Source organism: Zootoca vivipara, chromosome 4 (assembly GCF_965207765.1).
Source record: "Zootoca vivipara chromosome 4, rZooViv2.hap1.1, whole genome shotgun sequence".
Classification (NCBI taxonomy): domain Eukaryota; kingdom Metazoa; phylum Chordata; class Lepidosauria; order Squamata; family Lacertidae; genus Zootoca; species Zootoca vivipara.
Genome location: NC_142587.1, coordinates 35,444,441 through 35,465,675, shown reverse-complemented (window position 1 = coordinate 35,465,675; position 21,235 = coordinate 35,444,441). Strand labels below are relative to the sequence as shown.

General features: G+C 40.9%; 1 protein-coding gene across 6 annotated transcripts in view; it reads right to left on the bottom strand.

The window, feature by feature from the left end:
• Positions 1–6,157: 6,157 nt before the first annotated feature.
• Positions 6,158–21,235, bottom strand: part of STS (steroid sulfatase) — a 213,594-nt gene continuing 198,516 nt past the window's right edge. For all 6 annotated transcript variants that reach the window (XM_088667707.1, XM_088667706.1, XM_035116354.3 and 3 more), the window contains one exon: positions 6,158–10,425. In XM_088667707.1, coding sequence (XP_088523833.1) covers positions 10,046–10,425 — 380 coding nt within the window. In that variant the 3' untranslated portion in view covers positions 6,158–10,045. The remainder of the gene's footprint in view (positions 10,426–21,235) is intronic.

Genomic DNA, 21,235 nt, shown 5'->3' with positions numbered 1-21,235 from the left:
ATGAATGGATGGCATCACTACGACTCCTGTTTATAAGTAATGTTAACAGCTAATGTAAATTTGAAAAGATCTTAATTTACTACTGGCCAAACTCTATTCTGTCTGAAATAACTCATCTTAGTGCCCCAATTAAAATGTTGGCATACTGAATGATTAGAATGACCTTAAAAACAAATTGCTTGACCTACATAATTGCAGCCCTTCTTTAAAATTCTGTCAATAATATCTTCTATAATGATTTCAAAGGCACACGAGCTAGTATAATTTCTTAGATCCTTAAGCAGCTAAGCACAACAAATTTACTCTATACTAGTGCCACTGAAGTTAATGATACTCTGAGTATTCGAATAGTGGGTTGAGTCCTTTCTGTTCCACCATGCCAGGTTCTGCCAATATATTCTGGTGTGTTTATCTTATTCTCCATAAACAGTATTTTGAACATCTCATACTGGGAAAGGCCCCAATTTCTTATTCAGAGATATAGCACATTTATTTGTCAAGTGGCTGCCACTTACATTCTTCAAGATGTATCTGACAAAGTCCTCTGGTTAGTGCAAAGAGTTATGTCTTCCTTTTCTCTCCCTGTGTAACCCCAAATCTCTTCTGGGAGTTCCCTCAACACTCTGGAGCAGATTGTGGGCAGGGGGCATGTGGAGCTCAGGGGGCATGTGGAGAGAGAAAAGGAAGAGGAAGTCCCATTGGGTAGACAGAAGTCCCTCCAGTAAAGGGACAGCTCTGTTGGATAAAAACCCATTGTTTGTTTAAATTGCAACATGGCCAAAATGCAGAATAGATTATCCGTTTCTCCAATGAATACTCATGCAAGCAGAATGAGTTGATCCTATGAAAGGCCTCACTCCCTGATGGTCCTTTAATTTTACAAGCATTCATTTCCCCATTTGAGCCCTCCACTTCAAAAGGATGGCCAGGGAAACACTGATTGTGGAGCGAAAGGCCACATTGAGGGGTGCACATGCACAGGGACAACTGGAAACCATGTTCCTTATCATTGTGCAGCAGGTACTGAAGCTTCCAAGACCTAATCCTCAGGGATATCATTGCTATGCCTAGACCAGAGGCAGGAATCTGTGAATACCTTTGTGCTGTTGGCTACAAATCCCATCATCCCTGACCACTGGCCATGTTTCCAGTGGAAGTACAATAATGTTGGGTGCATTACAGGTTCCTCATCTCTGCTAGAGAAGAAGAAGAAGAAGAAGAAGAAGAAGAAGAAGAAGAAGAAGAAGAAGAAGAAGAAGAAGAAGAAGAAGAAGAAGGAGGGGAGGGGGAGGGGAGGGGGGAGGAGTATGGACTTCATATCCTGCCTTTCACTCCCCTTAAGGAGTCTCAAAGCGGGTAACAATCTCCTTTCCCCTCCCCCCACAACAAACACTCAGTGAGGTGAGTGAAGCTGAGAGACTTCAGAGAAGTGTGACTAGCCCAAGGTCACCCAGCATTTAAGAGTCTGATCCAGACTATAAAATTTAAGGTATGGATGTTCAATCAGCTTAGTCCAAATGACTTCACAGGAAACTGATAAAAACAGATACAGCCCCAAAACAAAACTGGAGAAGGAAAGACTAGGACAACTTGTGTTATGCTTTCATTCATTAGGATGTCAAATACTATTACTGTTCCAATTTTATATAGTGAAGGCCCGATGAGTGTATTTCCACTCTCCCCCTCATGCAATGGTATTTGTGGGAGAACACTTTAACAAATGATGCATATTTCTTCATATTATTTCTTATGAAGATGAACAGTCAACTGAAGTTGCTTTTCTCAATATAATTTGGTTGTTGATACGTTGAGGTTTTGTGCCTGGAAGTAAAAGAACTATCTAGGATCTGTCTGTCTGTCTGTCTGTCTGTCTATCAATCATCTATTGTATAGAACCCTTGTATATTCCAGCAATTGTTGATGTAAACTGTGAAGTGGGGGGAAACAAAATATAATTCGCTGCTTGCACAGTTCACATGAAAGTAGTTGTTTGGTCTTTGGGGAAACACTTTTGTCATTGTCATGAATTTCCAGAGAGGGCAGGATGCCATCTAGCTTCCAGGGATGCCTGCTCATGACAGCATCTCATTGAAAGATAATCAAAGAGGGTTGCCGTTCAGCTGCATAAATCTCAGCGCCTCAGAAAGGATCACCATTCATTTTTAGCAATCATCAGAATGAAGACGGCTGGAACACCGAGATGGTCCTTCGGCAAAGTAATATGTCTCTTAAAAGCCCAGTGAATGATGAGATGACAATGAATTGCTGCACTTTTCATATGTAGCTGACAGAGAGGTGCTATGGCCTGGATTTCCTATTCCTAACCATCTCTCCGGAGCTTAAACACTTACATCAGGGGTGTCAAACTCAAATTCATCGGGGGCCGCATCAGCAGTTTGGTCACCCTCAAAGGGCCGGTTGTATCTGTAGGACTATGTGTCCACTCTTTATTATCATAAATTATTGTCACTGCATTCAATTATTACTGTTTTTTGTAATAATGTAAGTAATAACTAGCTCTGAAAGCAGAAACATAGCCAGAATAATGGCAAGTAGATATTCAAATGTACAATTATTGTACAATTTATTGAAAAATGATTTTTGGTAACTGCACTGGGTGGTGGAGGCTCGCTAGGGTTTCATGCAGGACCTTTGCAGAGCTACCAGTACCTGGAGATGCTGGGGTCCTTCTGCATGCAGGACAGATGTTCTGCCAGTGAGCCACCACCCTTCACCAAAGGGACTGGCTGAGGTTGACTCACTGAAGCTGCTCTCCTGGTTCCAGGGTTTAAGGGCCAGAAGTATAAAGCAGCATCCTATGTTTCTGAGGAGAGGGAGGGGAGGGGAGGGGAGGGGAGGGGAGGGGAGGGGAGGAAGGAAGGAAGGAAGGAAGGAAGGAAAGAGGGAGTGGGAGGGAGAGAGGAAGGAAGGAAGGAAAGAGGGGAGAGAAAGAAGAGTAGGAAATAAGGAAGAGAAGAGGAAAGAAAAAGAAAGAGGGAGAGAAGACGGAAAGGGAGAAAGAAGGAAGGAAGTAGAGGGAAAGAAAGAATAAGAATGAGGGAGAGGAAGAAAGTTGGGAAGGACGGAAGGAAGGAAGGAAGAAAAGAGGGAGCAGGAGGGAGAGAAAGAAGAGTAGGAAAGAAGGAATAAAGAAGGAAAGAAAAAGAAAGAGGGAGAGAAGACAGAGATAAAGAAGGAAGGAAGGAGAGGGAAAGAAAGAAAAAGAACGAGAGAGAGGAAGAAAGAAAGGGAAGGGGGGGGTCACCGCCTTGATTCAGTGCCAGAAAAGAGCGCGAAGGGACCCAGGGGCAAAAAGCATTTCCCTGGCCCCAGCTGTTTGTCGGCGCTTTGCTGGCGCGGCGCTTCAGCAGCAAGGTCCCACTGGCTGGGGCGCTCGGCGGGCCACATGATGAGGTCTGGCGGGCCGGATTTGGCCCCCGGGCCTTGTGTTTGACACCCGTGACTTACATGGACAAGGGCATTTATCAAATGTTCTCAACATGTTATCTAAGATCGGCTTTTGCAGACTCTTGCCAAGCGGCAATAGATTGTGTTCATTTTCTTAGCCTCCATTACAATTCTTCCTTTTCTAAAAATGAAAAGGAACTGCTGAAGACAAAAACATTTGCATATCAAAAACCCTTAGAATAATCATTTTATTCATATCAAACCAGACAGCACATATGCAAACATACACATCCTTTTAAAAATTTGAATTTATTCAACAGTGGCGAACCATGAAACCAGTTATCGTTATTCTATTTGACTAATTAATATTTATTTTATTTCTTCACTTCATCTTTCCATGTTGAATATGTCACCACAGCACAAATCCACACCACTTGCTCTTTAAAATATTGATATTGTGTTTTGCATTTGCTTTATTGTCTAGTTCTTTGTAATACTTGTATTATATTGGTATGTCGGCGCAAGGGAAGGCATTAGACATAGAAGGGTTTGAATTATTTGAGTGTATGGAAGAAAAAAATAATTCCAATAAAACGACAATTAAATTATTTTATACGTTTGCATTTCACAGGTAAGAAAAAAAGTATTTATAATAGCAATGAAGAAGAAATTGAGGTTTCTGATGAATATTATTTCGCCACTTTGAGTGATATCCAAGCTGAGGAATAGCTTAAATCAATTGATTTCAATGGCCCTGCTGTATGGCTAAGTTTGGTTCTCACCCATTACTTATTTGCTTTCAAAGTTCTATGTGAAAAAATAAATGTCACTTGGTTGGTTGCATAAGCTCAAAGTAGAAGTGGTTGCCATCCTCTTCAGAAAAAAGCAACAACTTAATCCAAATTCCCATGAATGTTTGGAGTGACCATGATAACCCTTTATAAGAAGCAGGACCCCTCAGCCTATGTAATAAATAATAATAATAATAATAATAATAATAATAATAATAATAATTTATTATTTATACCCCATCCACTCTGGGTGGCTCCCAACCGAATATTAAAAACATGATACAGCATTAAACATTAACAACTAAACAGGGCTCCCTTCAGATGTCTTCTAAAAGTAAGAGAGTTGTTTATTTCCTTGACTTCTGATGGACGAGCATTCCACAGGGTGGGCGCCACTACCAAGAAGGCCCTCTGTCTGGTTTCCTGTATCCTCACTTCTCACAGTGAGGGAACCACTAGAAGGCCCTCAGTGTCCGGGCTGAACAATTGGGGGGGGGGAGATGCTTCTTCAGGTATACAATACCAAGGCCATTTAGGGCTTTAAAGGTCAGCACTCTTGTGGTTCTCTCAGCATAACAAGAATTTCTTTCTTCTTGGCTTAGAATCTCTAGCATGGAGCTGGGAAGACTATTCAGGACAGGGTGCTGCAGAGGCCTTTGAAAACAAGGCTTAAGAAATGCTAAAATCAAATGTTAAATCAAGCAAACCTCTGACAAACGAAGCCCCAGCTCACACCACTTCTTCTTATCCTCTTCTTCTTCATTTTATTTTGAAATGAAGTTAAAAACAGGCAACAGAATTTACACAAAGAGAATAATACAATGTAAGCACTAACAAGAATGAAAAAGCTCCACAGAGAAATCGGCTCCTACATCCACATGTGGTGGCAGTGTAAAGATATCAAGGTGTTTTGGGAAGAGATATACAGAGCATTGAAGAAAATGCTGAAATATTCATTTAAGAAAAACCTGGAGATTTTTATTTTAGGTATGCTGGGGGAAGATATTAAACCAAAAGATTGATGTCTAGTGAGTTATGCCACAACAGCAGCGAAGGATTGGAAGTCCCAAAAGATACCGAATAAGGAGGATTGGCAAACCAAATTATTCATGTATTACAATATGGCAATAAAATATGAGGAAGTTAAAGGGATAAAGAAAGAAGAAAGTGGAAAAAAATCGGAAATTGTTTATAGAATATATTAAGTGCCAGGTGGAAAGGCCAAATCTCTTTCCAGAATATTAAAGGCCCAAATAAATGAGAGATAGAAAAAGGGGGGAAGGGGAAAAAAAAGAAATTGAAGATTAAGAAAGAATCAAGGAGGATCAAAATTACCACCAATCAAAAAAATTGTAGTGTGTAGACAAAAATAGCAAATTTATTGCATAGCATAGTGAAGGCTGAGAAGTAGAGGGGGAGACAGTACTGGGAGGGAAGGGGGGAGGGGGAGGTAAATAAAGGCTCAGACAATGAATACACAATATGTACTGAAGTTTTATTTATTCATCAATGTTATATATTGTTTTGTTTTTATTTATGTAATGCATATTTTGACCATCAGTAAAGATTGTTGTTTTAATTTTTTTTAAAAAAACAAACAAACAAGAATGAAAAAGCTCACCAATTTCAATCTCTTGGCTGCAATCCTATACCCACTGACTTGGGCGCAAGCCTCACAGTACTTAATGGGATTTCCTTCTCAGTAGACATGGATTGAATTGCACAGTTAGTCTTTCAGCCTTGTGAGCTCCCTAGAATAAAGACTTTAAGGAAAAGCTCACTAATCATATCATATATAAGTTATATATGACATACACATTGGCATCTGGAAGAAATACAGGTACCTGAACTTGATTGGAATTTGACCTGAAGCTTTGCAAATGAAATAAATGTGCCTTTAAATATATATATATATATATATATATATATATATATATATATATATATATATATATATATATATATATATAAAATGGGAATTTCTTGCTTGGTGCATGTTGTTATGCATCAAACTGGGGTATTGTTTTCCAAGTAGAATGTCAGGAAGACCAGAGGGAGAATCCACAACATGTTTGTTTTTTTGCTTCAACAAGTGCAAGTGGGTTTTCCAAAGAAATACAGCTTTTGTTGTTGTTTACTTTTGTTGGCTGTAAGCACAATAAGCTACGAAGGTGCGCAATGCCTTTTTTAAACACCTACTGCCATCTATACACAGATAACAGCAGGAAAGCACTTACAATTCTGGCAAGAAGAGAAAACAAACATCAAGGCTCCATGTAGTCAATGTATCCTGTGATTAAATAAAGCATTCAAGCAAGCTGAATGGTCGCCACCTATGTTTCAATGGCAATATATAAAAAGACTGCATTGGTTATCCCAGAATTATTTTGTGATATCATAAATACCTGCCTGGTGTGCATCTGGAACAAGAAGGGTTTAGGTCAGAGCTCTCCAAACTTTTCATGTTGGTGCACACTTTTTAGACATGCATAATTTCACGACACAGTACCGGTAATTCAGTTTTCCTAGCAAACCAGAGGTTAAACTAACCCCTTTCCAGCCCCAGGAGGAGCGTGGGGAGCATTTGCACAACACACCTACACACTGCAGCTGACACACTAACATGTCATGACACACAGTTTGGAAAGCTTTGGTTTAGGTCAGGGGTAGGCAACAGATGCAGCCCAATCGCCTTCTAAATCCGGCCCACGGACGGTCCGGGAATCAGCATGTTTTTACATGAGTAGAATGTGTCCTTTTATTTAAAGTGCAACTCTGGGTTATTTGTGGGGGCTGCCTGATGTTTTTACATGAGTAGAAGGTGTGCTTTTATTTAAAATGCATCTCTGGGTTATTTGTGGGGTATAGGAATTTGTTCATTCCCCCCCCCCTCAAAAAAAAAATAGTCCGGGCTACCACATGGTCTGAGGGACTGTGGACCGGCCCATGGCTGAAAAAGGTTGCTGACCCGTGGTTTAGGTTAAGGCAGTGGTTCTGAGAAGTGTGGTGGGATGATTCAAGGACAATAAAAGAAACATAAAAGAAACATTTAAACATTCCAGTATAGTATAGTAAATATAGCAGGTGGCGCTGTGGTCTAAAAACCACCGAGCCTCTTGGGCTTGCTGATTAGGTTAAGCCTAGCAGTTTGAAAGCATACCAGTGCAAGTAGATAAATAGCTACCACTGTGGCGGGAAGGTAACATGGTGTTCTATTGTGTCTGAAGCAGTTTAGTCATGCTGGCCACATGACCCGGAAAGCTGCCTGTGGACAAACACCAGCTCCCTCGGCCTGAAAGCAGAAATAAGTGCCACCCCTGAGAGTTGCCTTTGACTGGACTTAACTGTCCAGGGTTCCTTTACTTTTACCTACTTTGGTGGGGGGGGGGGGCAGTATCCCTGCATCTCTTCAATAGCATTGGCTATTTTTCACAATTCTCCGTATTGTTTTGAACAGGGATTTTCAACACTGACAAACATGCAAGATCAGAAAAGAGAAAAGCTTCGTGTTGATGAAGAAATGAGAATTGGTTCGTCTCAAATCAGACCAAATATACATGAGATTACACAGCAAAAGTCAGCTCATCGAGCTTGTATACATACTTAAGGTATAAATGTAAGAGAATTTATAATTATATTTTGGGAATGGTTCCTGTTCTCATGTAGCTGCATGGCTTTCTATTTTATTATGGATGTCCCATGAGAAAACTATAAAGTAGTTGTGTTCTATGTTATAAATCAAGCACTGCTAGGAGTTGATTCTTTTTGTTTTCCAATTTATTATCAATAAAAAAATTGGTGCAGTGCGAGAAAAAATTTCTTATGGAAGTGTGGCACAGAGAAAAAAGCTTGAGAACCACTGGGTTCTCAATGCACTGGGGTTTCAATGAGCAACACGGCCTCTGTACATAACACTGTTTACTGGAAGCCTAAAGCCACAGATTTGTAGCCGGAGCAGGCACAATACACAAGTATGTGGGGTTGAACTAGGCCCATGGTTTATTAAATACAGATCGCAGCAAAGGGTTAGGCTATGAAGGAGCAGCAATGACTCTGCTCAATTTGGATGAGCCACTTACCCATCAAACCCCTTACCAGCCTCCCTTTCTTAGGCCTTTCTGCTCTTTTTTGCAACCACTTTATCAGCTATTACTTCCTTTCTTTTCTCCTATCCTCTCCCATCCTTTATCTTGGATAAGAACAACTCATCCAATAGCAACCTGTTTGTCTACTATGATATTTCTCTGTAAACTATTAAGAGAGGCTTCATAATCACAGCATCTGTCAATTTATTATGATATGGCCATTATTTAATTTCAACAAAATGAGCAGTTTTACGTTTAGACTTTTAAAATAAGTGCTTATTAATTTTCCCTTTCCCTTAGGCTGAATTCCTAGGTGCACATATTTGGGAGCAAGCTCCACTGAACTCCATAGCACTTACTCCTGAGTAGCCATGCACTGTCCATGCCCTAAGAATCTCATTTCCAAAAGCCACTATATATGACCCAATAGTTTGAATAATTTGCATTAGTTAGGTAAGAGATTTACAAATAGCTATGCGTTTTGGCACTCTGCACTACAAAATAATTAAAATGTATCGTGTTGTAACATAAAGTGCTTCGGTATTATTATAACGTTGTTCAGAGATGATTGTGAATAATTAATATTATCAGCCATTCTCCAACAGCACCAATCCATCTAATGAGATATTATTCATCCTAGTCATAAGTTGATGCTTTCTCCTATTTTGTTTTCAAACTGTGAAGAAAGTACGTATGTTCATTTTCAAGTTACAAAGCCAACCCTAAAATTAGGTAGAATGAGGTGGCCACCTTCGGAGGCAAATGCTGGGTGATGGAGATTGGGAGCAGGAGACAGGAGACAGGTCTAGGTGTGCCACACAGCTTGTCCTGCTCACCCTAAACTGTCCTGCTGCCTTCATGTTCAGCGAAGGATGCTCTCTACTTTCACCACTGTGGAAATAAAATTCTGCTGCCTGTGTAATCAGGAGTTAGGGAGACGAAGCATCTTGTCCATTGCCTCAGGTAACAAATGTTTTTTGGCAAGCCCTTGTCTTTATATAAGATGCCATTGGGTGGTGTGACACAGAAGTTAGTAGAAGGGATATGGTAACAAGGGAATGGGAATCTGGGTGACTCCTCTATGATCATTCCTTCAAGTAATTTGGCCACCAGAAAGACAGTTGCATTGACAAGTGTTCTGAAACTAAACTATAATATGTTTGTAGACTATGGTATCATTTAGAGCTTGCAGTATCATTGTGCACCCCCCGGAGGGGGCAACAAAAGCATATACATTTTCAGAGTAAGAGGGGGTTTATCAGCATCTTCCTTTAATTGTCCCCACCTTCCCCTCAAGCAATGTCTTGTCCATTTTAATAGGGTGGAAGCATCTGGGCCTTGCAGCCAGTCTGACATATATTCCTATAATAACTTGTTGGGAATGATGCTACACCATGACATGATACTGTAGCATTGTGGATAAAAAAGATGGTGTCCCCCATTGTGTTAATAATGTTGCTGCCACTTGCTCCATTCCTTGGAAACCTGCTTTCCTCTGAAAACATATACAGTACAGTACATTTCATCAGCCTCTGGAAGCATCCTTGAAAATGCCCAGTCTGTTTATGGAACTGTGAATCTGAGAGAGCAATCTTTGCACAGCACTAGTATCACTGCACATCACTGACTATTTGAGCAGAACCACCCGGGAGGCTCAGGAAAGGCCAAATCCTTACATTTTTTTTAGGTCAAAGTATGATCTGTTCCCCACCCTCATCTTGTTTATCCCTAAAGCATCGGTGTGATTGTACATTAGCGATGTCATGCTTCTGGCAATTTCTTGTTTTCTCTTGACTCATGGTCACAATAGCAAAACTGGAGGAAAGAAGAACAACATGGCTGAAGCCAAGGCTTCCACAACATATTTTCCAGGGAAAGCTGGTTTGGAACCGCGGCCAGTGACTTGGTGTGGTTGCTCACTGCCTGCTGAATGACTTGAATGATTTCATGGAAATGACTCTCAGTTTCTGGTGTCAGTGGGTTTTTTTCTTCTGGGTCCTTGGAAAGTTCAAAAAGCAATGGTGGGTCATGGTACGTGACATGATTTCCGTAGCAAAAACATACATGATCATCATGGCAGCCGTTGGAATCTCGTGGACTGAAATTTGGAGTGAAAAAAAATGCTTTCCAAATAGATTTACCTGTAAGAATGGAGGAGGGGAAAAGAGAAATAACCATAGAAGATACGTCACAAAGTTATATTCAGAATGCGAACAATCAGAATTGAAAGAACACACACATTAGCCATTTATAAAAATTCTCTGGTGTGTGCATCTTTCATTCTGACAATCAATGATTTTCAATGTGAAGCAAGCTATGATATGGTTATCACCAGTTCTTGAAAAGACTCAAGGGATGTGATTGTTTGGCATATTTTCAGTTTTAGGCTTTAGTGTTTGACACATGAAAGCAGGCCATGCGGACTATCCATTCAACCTCCCCTTCAAACCTCCTTGTGTGTCTTCGCCCTCACAACCTGTGAGAACAGGATACTGAACTAGATAGGCATTTGGTCTGAACAAGCAAGACTCTTCTTATGCGCTTATCTGCTCCCACAACACTATTCAGAAAGCACAGAAACATCTCTGTGAGAAAATCTCTCTACGGGACTGTTCATTCCTTTGCACGTGCATAGAACCTCCTTTCCACTGAACACACAGATGTCACAGATGTCATGTCCTGAGAAAACATTGTCATTTGGGATGGCAAGGGTAGGGAACAAATGGAAAGGAAAGCATTACAAGTGTTTTTCTGCAGCTCAGATTTTTATCTGAGCCAACGAAGAATGAATCTGAGGCCAGAGATTCCTCAGATCCTCTTGGACACCATGCCCTCCATGGTGTCTTCATAGGAATAACATGTCTAATAGTCACATTTATGAATATCACATTTTAATCACAGCTTCTCCAATCTCCCCAAGTAACTGTTTTTTGTGTTTTAAGATCTCCAAAGAGTAAGGTTACTTGTGTAGATTATACAGATAGGAATCGTGCAGTATACTACTAGCGCCACAGATAATGCATGCTTATTATCTGCTAAGCACCTATAATGATAATATTTTTTTCTAAATGATTCACTATGCAACACACAAAATGGGAGAGAAAAGGAAATAGGAAATTGGGAGTTCAATTGGGAGTTTCCTTCAGGTGCTCCTACCACTTGAGAGGATGGTGACTAGAAAGAGAATGGCTTCGTTCTATTTATGAAACTTCCTCCCCAAAGAACTGTGTCTGGTGCCAACATTACTATCTTTTTAGCATCAGGTGAATATGGTTTTGACTTCCCAGGGCAGTTAATCTATTGTTATTTTAATATGTTTTTGTTGTACTTGAGGCATTTTAGATGGATTTTTTTTTGTATATTTATATCAAAAATGAAAACAAGTGCATTTTTTTAAGCTGTGGCCTTAAACTATTTATACAACTGGGAACATCACAACACCACGACTCCCCCTTTCCCCACAGATGAAGTGGATTAAGCTGGAGCTGGTTTTAACATTAGGTTTCCAAACTGCCTTCTTCTTTTTTTAATCAAATGAAAATGTGAGCTCAGAATACTCGCAGTGAATGTATTTCAAGAGTTAATTCCACATGAGACATTTTTCTATCATACATCATTGCTCTCAAGATAAGCTATGGGAAAGTTACTCAGAGGCAAGCTGACAGAGCTTGGAAATTTTTCGTTGACTCGCTCTGCACTTACACTCAATAATCAAGGTCTTGTGGGTGAGAGGGCTACCGGAGATGAGGGAACAAAAAGCCCTGGGCGCAGCTCGGAAAGCTGAAAACGCAGAGGATCTCTGAGACTGAATTGCCTGTGCAGACAATAAATCACACTTTTAAAATCCTAAGGGGCATTAACAAGGTTTCACTTGTTGCCTTGCTGGAACAAATGTAAGCATACTAGGCCATCGAGATAGACTATTTCCCACATATTAATTCACGTTCTTTCTTTGTTCAATAGACTTTCAGAATAGCAGGAGGCAGAGGAACTAAATGTCTACAGAGAAAAGTGTGTTTAGGGGCTGCTTTGTGCCTTTCAAACTATGCTAAGAAGGACAACTGGGTAATTTTTTGTATTCCTGCCCATGCAGACACTAGGAAGTTGGTACTAAGGTGAAACATGTCCAGAGGAGGGCAACCATAATGGTCAAAGGCCTGGAAACAATGCCTTATGAGGAACGACTTAGGGAGCTGGGTATGTTTAGCCTGGAGAAGAGAAGGTTAAGGGGTGATATGATAGCCATGTTCAAATATATAAAAGGATGTCATATAGAAGAGGGTGAAAGGTTGTTTTCTGCTGCTCCAGAGAAGTGGACACGGAGCAATGGATTCAAGCTACAAGAAAGAAGATTCCACCTAAACACTAGGAAGAACTTCCTGACAGTAAGAGCTGTTCGGCAGTGGAACTTGCTGCCAAGGAGTGTGGTGGAGTCTCCTTCTTTGGAGGTCTTTAAGCGGAGGCTTGACAGCCATCTGTCAGGCATGCTTTGATGGTGTTTCCGGCTTGGCAGGGCGTTGGACTGGATGGCCCTTGTGGTCTCTTCCAACTCTATGATTCTATGAAACAGACAGTGGTCCAGAAACAGCGACCCTCTCATGCAATGGAATGCCAAATACCCTGTTTCTCATATTTTAAGACATACCCATAAAATAAGCCATAGCAGGATTTTTAAGCATTCAAGGAATATAAGCCATACCCCGAAAATAAGACATAGTGATAGGCGCAGCAGCAATGCCGGCCACAGGAGGAGGAGGAGGAGGAGGAGGAGGAGGAGGAGGAGGAGGAGGAGGAGGAGGAGGAGGAAAAAAATAAGACATCCCTTGAAAATAAGCCATAGTGTGTGTTTTTTGAGGAAAAAATAAATATAAGACGTGTCTTATAATATGAGAAACACAGTAAATGATTGGTGTTGTAAACTTCAAAAACAATGCTCACTTATTAGATGGTTAGGTGGGGAAGGTGGACCCTAAATCCTAAAACAGGACTGTCAGTGTGGTCAGCTTTGACAATAGCGGTCGTCTTAGGGAAGGGGTGGGGAACTGATAGCCCCTTGGGGCCAATGCAGCACTCATGCCTCTCCAGAGCACCAGCTCCTTTTTCTGCCCCTGTGCAGATTTTAGTCTTGGAGTGTGTGGTGGGGGGAAGCCATATAGGAAGGCTTTTGCAAGCCTAATTGGGGAAATTTTGGAGTTGGGAAGGGAAGGCTTAATGTGCCCCATTAAACCCTCCACTAGAAACCTTCTCCCACTGTAATTAGGTTCGAAAACAGCCTATTTACAAATAAAAGGTAACCCCCTTCTGCCTATCTTCCTATGCCAAGCGAGCCTGTTCCTTTTCAAGGAGCTGATTCAAGGCTCAGTCCTGTGTTACCCCCCTTTATGCCAACTCAAAAGGTATGAGTGGGGTGTGTGTGCTGGAGAATCCTTCACTGCATGGCAATTCATGCTGCTTCTCAACCTGTCATTTGTACAGCATTCGCTAAAAACCATTAAAACATCTAGATAGTCAATGAGAGAGAGATGGCAATGCATTGAAAGGTACTGTTGTGTAGGACAAGCAGTGATATTCAGAGTTTTCTCTTCTCCAGAGTTCGGACTGTCTTCAAAATCCAGACAGTTATAAAGTAGGCTGAGCATGCCCGTAAGTGGAGTCAAAGGAAGAAGCAAGCAATCAATCTATAAAGCTTCATGAGGGATTCAAGAGGGAAGATAAGAAGCATGCTAAAAGCCCAGAGAAACTGGTTTAGGAAGGAGCTGCAGCAAAACAGCGTAAGACCTGGACAAGGAGTGTGAGGGGGAAATAAACTTCAGCTCCACAGCAATGTCATAATGCTCCACTGCATTATGTGATTGTGAAATGCTGCGGTGATGCTTGACAACACCAACAGAGCATTAATAGATGCCTTTCTCGTCATTACAGAAAAGTAAAATGCATTAGCTGTATGCTACTTTAGTGGAATGGCCAATATAATACGCTGTCAGACACAAAGAGCTGTCAGAATTGTAATCTGTAAATTTGATGAACTGTTATAAGGCCGGTCATTAAAAGGAAGGCTGCTCTCTGTACGTCTCCCAGCTGGTATATAATCTCATTGTGTCAGGGGATCATTGCTAGGATTGAATTAATCTTCCAGCAATTAATAATCCCTTTGTTCTGGTAAATTCCTGTTAAGAGTGAGGCTTCATTAGATACTGGAATTGTTCAATGCCATTATTTAATGAAATCTGCAATCGTAAATGAAGAATCAAACTATTTTAACACATAGACTTCCTTCCTAGTGTGCCACTGCAGTCTGCAAGAAAGAAATAGAATAATGTTCTCTGTTTTGAAAATGGCATCAGGTGCATCAGTGTCTTAAACCAGCATGTCAAGCCAAAGACTTGGGGCCGAAGGCTGATGACACAAATTTGCATATACAACAAACAGTAAAGTAGTTCCATTAGTTTGAGGACTTATGGATGTGCTAAAGAGTGTCCCTTCCTCTCCAATCCCTGAAGGTGCCCTCTAGTGGGGCGGGGGACCATGCCTCCCAAATTTTCAAGAAGGGGACCAGTGCCCCCGTAAAATTTCACGGCGGTTGTGCACACGACATGTCAGGATGCCACGCAGCGTGCACGAGTGATGTCATGGCATGCATACAGCCCGACCCCTTCAATGGTGGGTGCAAGCTGGCACACTTGTTTCCCTGTGTGCTCCCTAAAAGTGTTTGCTTTTTTCCAGAGAAAATCTGGGGAGGGTGCAGGGCTGCACAGAGAGAGGAAAGGGAGGGGAAGCTCTCTTGCACAAATGGAAATCCTTGTACAAATGGAACTACTTCATTTGTAGTAGCTGGATGCTAGTTTAGTGGAATGACCAATATAATGAATGACCAGTGTGGTGTAGTGGTTAAGAGCAGTGGACTCGTAATCTGGCAAACCAGGTTCGCTTTCCCGCTCCTCCACATGCAGCTGCTGGGTGACCTTGGGCTAGTCACACTTCTCTGAAGTCTCTCAGCCCCACTCACCTCACAGAGTGTTTGTTGTGGGAGAAGAAGGGAAAGGAGAACGTTAGCCGCTTTGAGACTCCTTCGGGTAGTGATAAAGCGGGATATCAAATCCAAACTCTTCTACTTCTACTACTTCATTGAGCACCCCTTTAAATGAATAGTTGCAAACTGACTACACAATCCTAGCCACATTACTCAGAAATAAGTCCTATTCAGTTCAATGGGGCCTACTCCCAGGCAATTGTGTTAGGACTGCAGCCTTAGGCAGGCTTTCAGGAAAGAAAAAACAAAACAAAACCAGGCTTGCTCTAACCTGTGGGATGTCAGCAAAATTTTCTGGGTCTACCCTATCCACTTCTCTCATCACTCATTAATAGTATTCACACATGATATTCAGCATCCACAGACCAGAAAATGGAAAGCAGGAAAATGTCTTATGTTCATTTGCTTGTTTGAAGTTGAAGATGGTAATAAACAGTATTAGTGTGGAGAAAAAAATACATTTATTTGAGGTCTGCCATTTTTTTTAAATATAACCGGCATCCATATAATTCAACTACAATTTAATTATTTTTAGGTAGGCTACTTTTCTGAAACAGAGGGAAGATGGCCAGCAGTCAAATAAGACCAGAATGCACCAGGATATACATAAGTCTTCCTCAAGGCTGAACAATTGCAATGCCTCTGATAACACAGAGCAAAGTCAATAAACTATCATATGACAGCTTTTCATGCTTGTCAAGAGAAACACATTTCCACAGAAAATAGCGTGAGAAGAAGTATGCATCAGTTGATTAGAGGAAATTTTTCTTAGACTCCATCTCAGCAGTTTGACAATATCTGCTTAACTAGAAATGCTCTCCTCCCCTTTGACAGTTATGTAATTTCACAGTTACCAAGTCAAATATCCAAAATGTGTCACACAAATTCCTCCATGCCTGCTTCACGGTGGCCATTAAATGGAAAAATTAAAAAGCATAATAAGGAATCTTAGCTGAGCTTCACTCCCATTTGCTTTGCCTCTTTTAGCTGTTCTGACAGTCAGGGTCACGCCTGGGTTTTCTGATACTTATGCTAACTTTTCTGTTTTCTAGACAAGGTTAAGGCTGAGGACAAGGTCCAGAGCATAGATGGGTAACCTGTGGTCCCCCAGATGCTGTTGTACTACAACTCCCATAATCCCTGACTCTTTGTCATGCTGGCTGGAGCTGATGGGAGCTGGATTGCAACATTTGGAGGGCTACGGGTCCTCATCTCTCATGTAGAGGAAAAATACAACTAAGCTCCTATGGGGTCAAGGAAAGAATTCAAAAAGATAAGAAAACAAGAGAAGAGCATGTTTCTAAGAAAAAATATTGACCAGACATGCCTGTGGAGATGGAACAAAAGCTTTGGAACTCGTTTATCTCAAAATAGCCCATGGGATAACCAGACATTCAGAAATAAGGAACTTCCAATGATATAATGTTACACTGGCATAGATCTTCACAGAACAAACACACAGAGAGAGATAGAAAGAGTCTTTTAAGTCCAGTGCAGGGCCGGCTCTAGGCCTGCCCCCGGTGGCGCGGGGCGCCAGGCCACCAGGGGCGCCGCTGCGCTCCCTGAGAGGCGCGACTCAGGCTGCCCCAGGGGGGGGGGCGCCGGAGGGATCCATCGCACCACGGCGCCAGGGCGCCGGGCATGCTTAAGACGGCCCTGGTCCAGTGCCAAACCTTCAGCCATTAAATCTCTGTATAGTCATACCTTGATTGACGAAAGCCTTGCAAGTCGAATGTTTTGGCTCCCAAACGCCGCAAACCTGGAAGTGAGTGTTCTGGTTTGTGAATGTTCTTTGGAACCCAAATGTAGAATGAGTGGTGCCCAGATAGAATCATAGAGTTGGAAGAGACCTCAAGGGCCATCCAGTCCAACCCCCTGCCAAGCAGGAAACACCATCAAAGCATTCTTGACATATGGCTGTCAAGCCTCCGCTTAAAGACCTCCAAAGAAGGAGTCTCCACCACACTCCTTGGCAGCAAATTCCACTGTCGAACAGCTCTTACTGTCAGGAAGTTCTTCCTAATGTTTAGCTGGAATCTTCTTTCTTGTAGTTTGAATCCATTGCTCCCTGTCCACTTCTCTGGAACAGCAGAAAACAACCTTTCTCCCTCCTCTATATGACATCCTTTTATATACAGTGGTACCTCTACTTACAAATTTAATGCGTTCCGAATGCACATTTGTAAGTCAAAAAAAATTGTAAGTCGAATACCATAGGAATGCATTGGGAGAAAAAATTCGTAAGTAGAAGCAACCCTACCTAAAAATTCGTAAGTAGAAAAAATCCTATCTAAACCGCATCCAAGATGGCGGATAGAGCTCCATTCGTAAGTAGAAACATTCGTAAGTAGAGGTACCACTGTATTTGAACATGGCTATCATATCACCCCTTAACCTTCTCTTCTCTAGGCTAAACATACCCAGCTCCCTAAGCCGTTCCTCATAAGGCATCGTTTCCAGGCCTTTGACCATTTTGGTTGCCCTCTTCTGGACACGTTCCAGCTGGTCAGTATCCTTCTTGAACTGTGGTGCCCAGAACTGGACACAGTACTCCAGGTGAGGTCTGACCAGAGCAGAATATAGTGGTACTATTACTTCCCTCGATCTAGATGCTATACTCCTATTGATGCAGCCCAGAATTGCATTGGCTTTTTTAGCTGCTTCATCACACTGCTGACTCATGTCAAGTTCATAGCTGCCAAGTTATCCATTTTTTAAAGGGATTTTCCCTTATGCTGAATAGGCTTCCTCGCGAGAAAAGGGAAAACTTGGCAGCTATGGTCAAGTTTGTGGTCTACCAAGATGACTCAAGAAACTGAAGGCAAACACAGCAGGCACCCAAAGACTCATTTGTTTCTTGGTGTGGTAAAGGGATATTACACAATCTTTAAGTTTCTTCATTCCATAGTTTACTAACTATGCTGTTGAATGTGTATCCAGACATTCTGTAATTCAGTCAATCTTCTATTTTAGACAATAATGTTGCACTAAATAAGTTTACATAAACATTTATGTCCATGATTTCCCTAATACTGTATATGAATATTATTTGAAGCCATGAAAGATGCTTTAATTTCTGAACATGAGACCATTAGGAGGCAAAGCAGGTGCTCTGCCATTCAGCTACAACCTCTCCCTAACTTTTTACTACTTACCCACTCCAATAGGTTAAATGAATTGCCTGGCATTAAATGCCACTGTCCCTTTTTGCAATTCTTAAGCAGCATTCAACTAAGTGTTACTTCAGAGTAGACCCACTGACATGAATGGACCGAACTTAGTCATGTTTGGTAACTTCAATGGGTCTATACTGATTGAAACTTAGTTGAACTTGACACTCTCAACATAAACCACCCCAAAAATGAAAATTTACATGCAAGAAACCATTCCTTGGACAGCCTTCTCTGCCCCCATCCCCACTGTTAGTTATGTTCTACTAGTTTATTAAAACTGCATGTAAATAAAATGCACTATACATTTTCAAAGGGTTACTATTATTTTCTTGGTAAATCCCACTTGCAGTTCTCTGCCTTGATGGATGGGGATTTCTAATAAAGCTTTCAGGTTACTATATTTCTTTCCCTTTTATTGTGGAAGACAGTGGTGCTTACATTTTATTGGCAGAGTTCTTTCATTTCACTTTAATCTCATAAATGCTTGAAGTGGACTTCCTCATCTCCATGAATTCCTGCAGCACTTTTAGAAAAACCCACCCGGCCAATATAGCAACTAAAAGCCATTTTGGTTAATTTAGTATCTCGTAAGTTCCAAATCAGTAGATTTGAGGCTTGGGAAGAATTTATAGGTTTAACTAAAACCCTGTTTAATTCAACTGTTAGAGCATGGAGAAGATATTCATCCATCCCCTGTTCACAAAAGTGGATTGTGCACAAATCTATTTTTGGAAGCAGTCGTGGCTGAATCTAAGAATTTTATTTTTTCAGCTTTCTAAATCTAGATTCAGTTCTCCACATTTTTTGCAGCAATTTTTTTAAAAAATATATACATCAAAATTCATCAGCATGTAAATTTCTCCTTTTATATAGAAAAGTATTTAGGTATTAGATAAGGTTTTATAGCAAAAATATTAAATATATTTCGGAAAAGTGCACCAGGTCTACTGCACTTTAAGTTTAAAAATGGTACTAATAGAGTTAATTCAGATAATTAGGGAAGAACTGTGCACAGAGCAATATGTCAGGCTAAACGTATCTGTACTGTGAAAGAGGAACGAGTGGGAGATTTCCACTTGTAAATATCTGCATCTCAAATGCCTGAACTGAACTCTGCTGTTAATAAGGCGCTGCATTTAACATACCAGCATATTGTTCCTGGGGAACTCCGAGAGGAAAGTGGTATATAAATTGTTCAAGTAATAATGTAACAATGATATAATTAATAGTGTAAAATAAATAATTTACACAGTTATTAATTATGTTTGTTGTCCGTTCTGGTTTGCAACAAATGCCTGTGAATGACTTACTTTATTTTAAACTCTATTATGTAAATCTATAATTCAACAGGCTGCACTTAGAAAGAAAAAAGATTTCACAAAAATATTTTACAGTGCCAGTGTTTTTCTTTTCCCTTTAAAAAAAAATTGAATCAACCTCCTTTAAACATCTGTGTTGATATATGATAATTCAGACCTGTCAACATTTCTCTCTCCTCACAGACATTCCTAATTTAGCTCTGGATAGTTTTAGCTCAGGGTGGTTTTAATTCAAACTGATGCTAGAAACAGTATTTAGCTCTAACACACTTCCCCACTGCGTGAAACTTTAATCAATTAATTATGCTGTTTTAATTCAGAACCCATTCAGTGCCTCAGTAAATATCACTAATAAATGAATTTTAAAGCACTGCTGTATGGCTGCCATCAACAACCCTGCCAGGTTCTATATAATATGTTCCACTTTGTTTCTCCAGTGTGTTAGATCCTCTTCATATTATTGAGGTACATCTCCACCTTCATTATTCTGACTTGTTTCTAATTGTTGAGGAACAGCATGGCACAGTGGGAGTATCTCAGGCCATTTCCATATTGTAAATTATAGATATGGTCTCTTGGCCATGTGGAACAGACACTGGGAAGTCTGAACACCTTCCTGGTTAGCTTTTCCAGGGCAGCTGCAAAGTCAGTCTGTAGCTACCCAGGAGAAAAACATCTCCTGGAAGCTCCTATCCAGATGGCAACTTTGAAGGGGAATGTGAATTTACACAGTCTGGAGTATCATTATACTATTGCAAATGAAACATGCCTGCATTCTGCAGGTACTTCCAGGAAGAACACAGCCAGAGGACATACCTAAACAATGTGCTACCATACAGGAACAACTCACGTCAACAGAAATTTTCTGCTCCAATACTTAAAAACCAAGGGTTCTGTTGTTCTCACTCATGCAAAAGATCCAGAAGTGGAATGGAAAGTCCATAGTCTTTTCCCTTTTCTTTGTCTGGCTACATGTGCAGCCCTAACTGACACCTGAAAAGCAGATAAGCTCTATAGTTTGTGTGCTTCATCCCCAGTGGCCCAGGATCAGTGTAGCAACAATCCTGTTCATCTAAACAGCAGAGGGTTCACATGCAATTCCACTACCGTAGTTTAGGTTGTGCTATAGCGTATCATGAGCTGGGGGAGTCGGGGGTGGGGGAGAGAAGTTGCTTCTCTAAAAGAGATTAATGAAAACTGAAACAAAAAAAGAGAGAGAGGCAATATCCATTCTGAGAAGCCTCTTGCACCGTTCTGCTGTGTTGTGTAGTAATGTAAGCATAATGAATACATTTGACATTTCACATATGAAACTACTGTAGCATTCATTTGCCAGATGACAGCGAGTACAATTAACAACCGTTTGGTATATCATATGCTTAGAACTTCATCTATTTTTTTGTGAATCAAATGTACTGCTTCCTTGTTT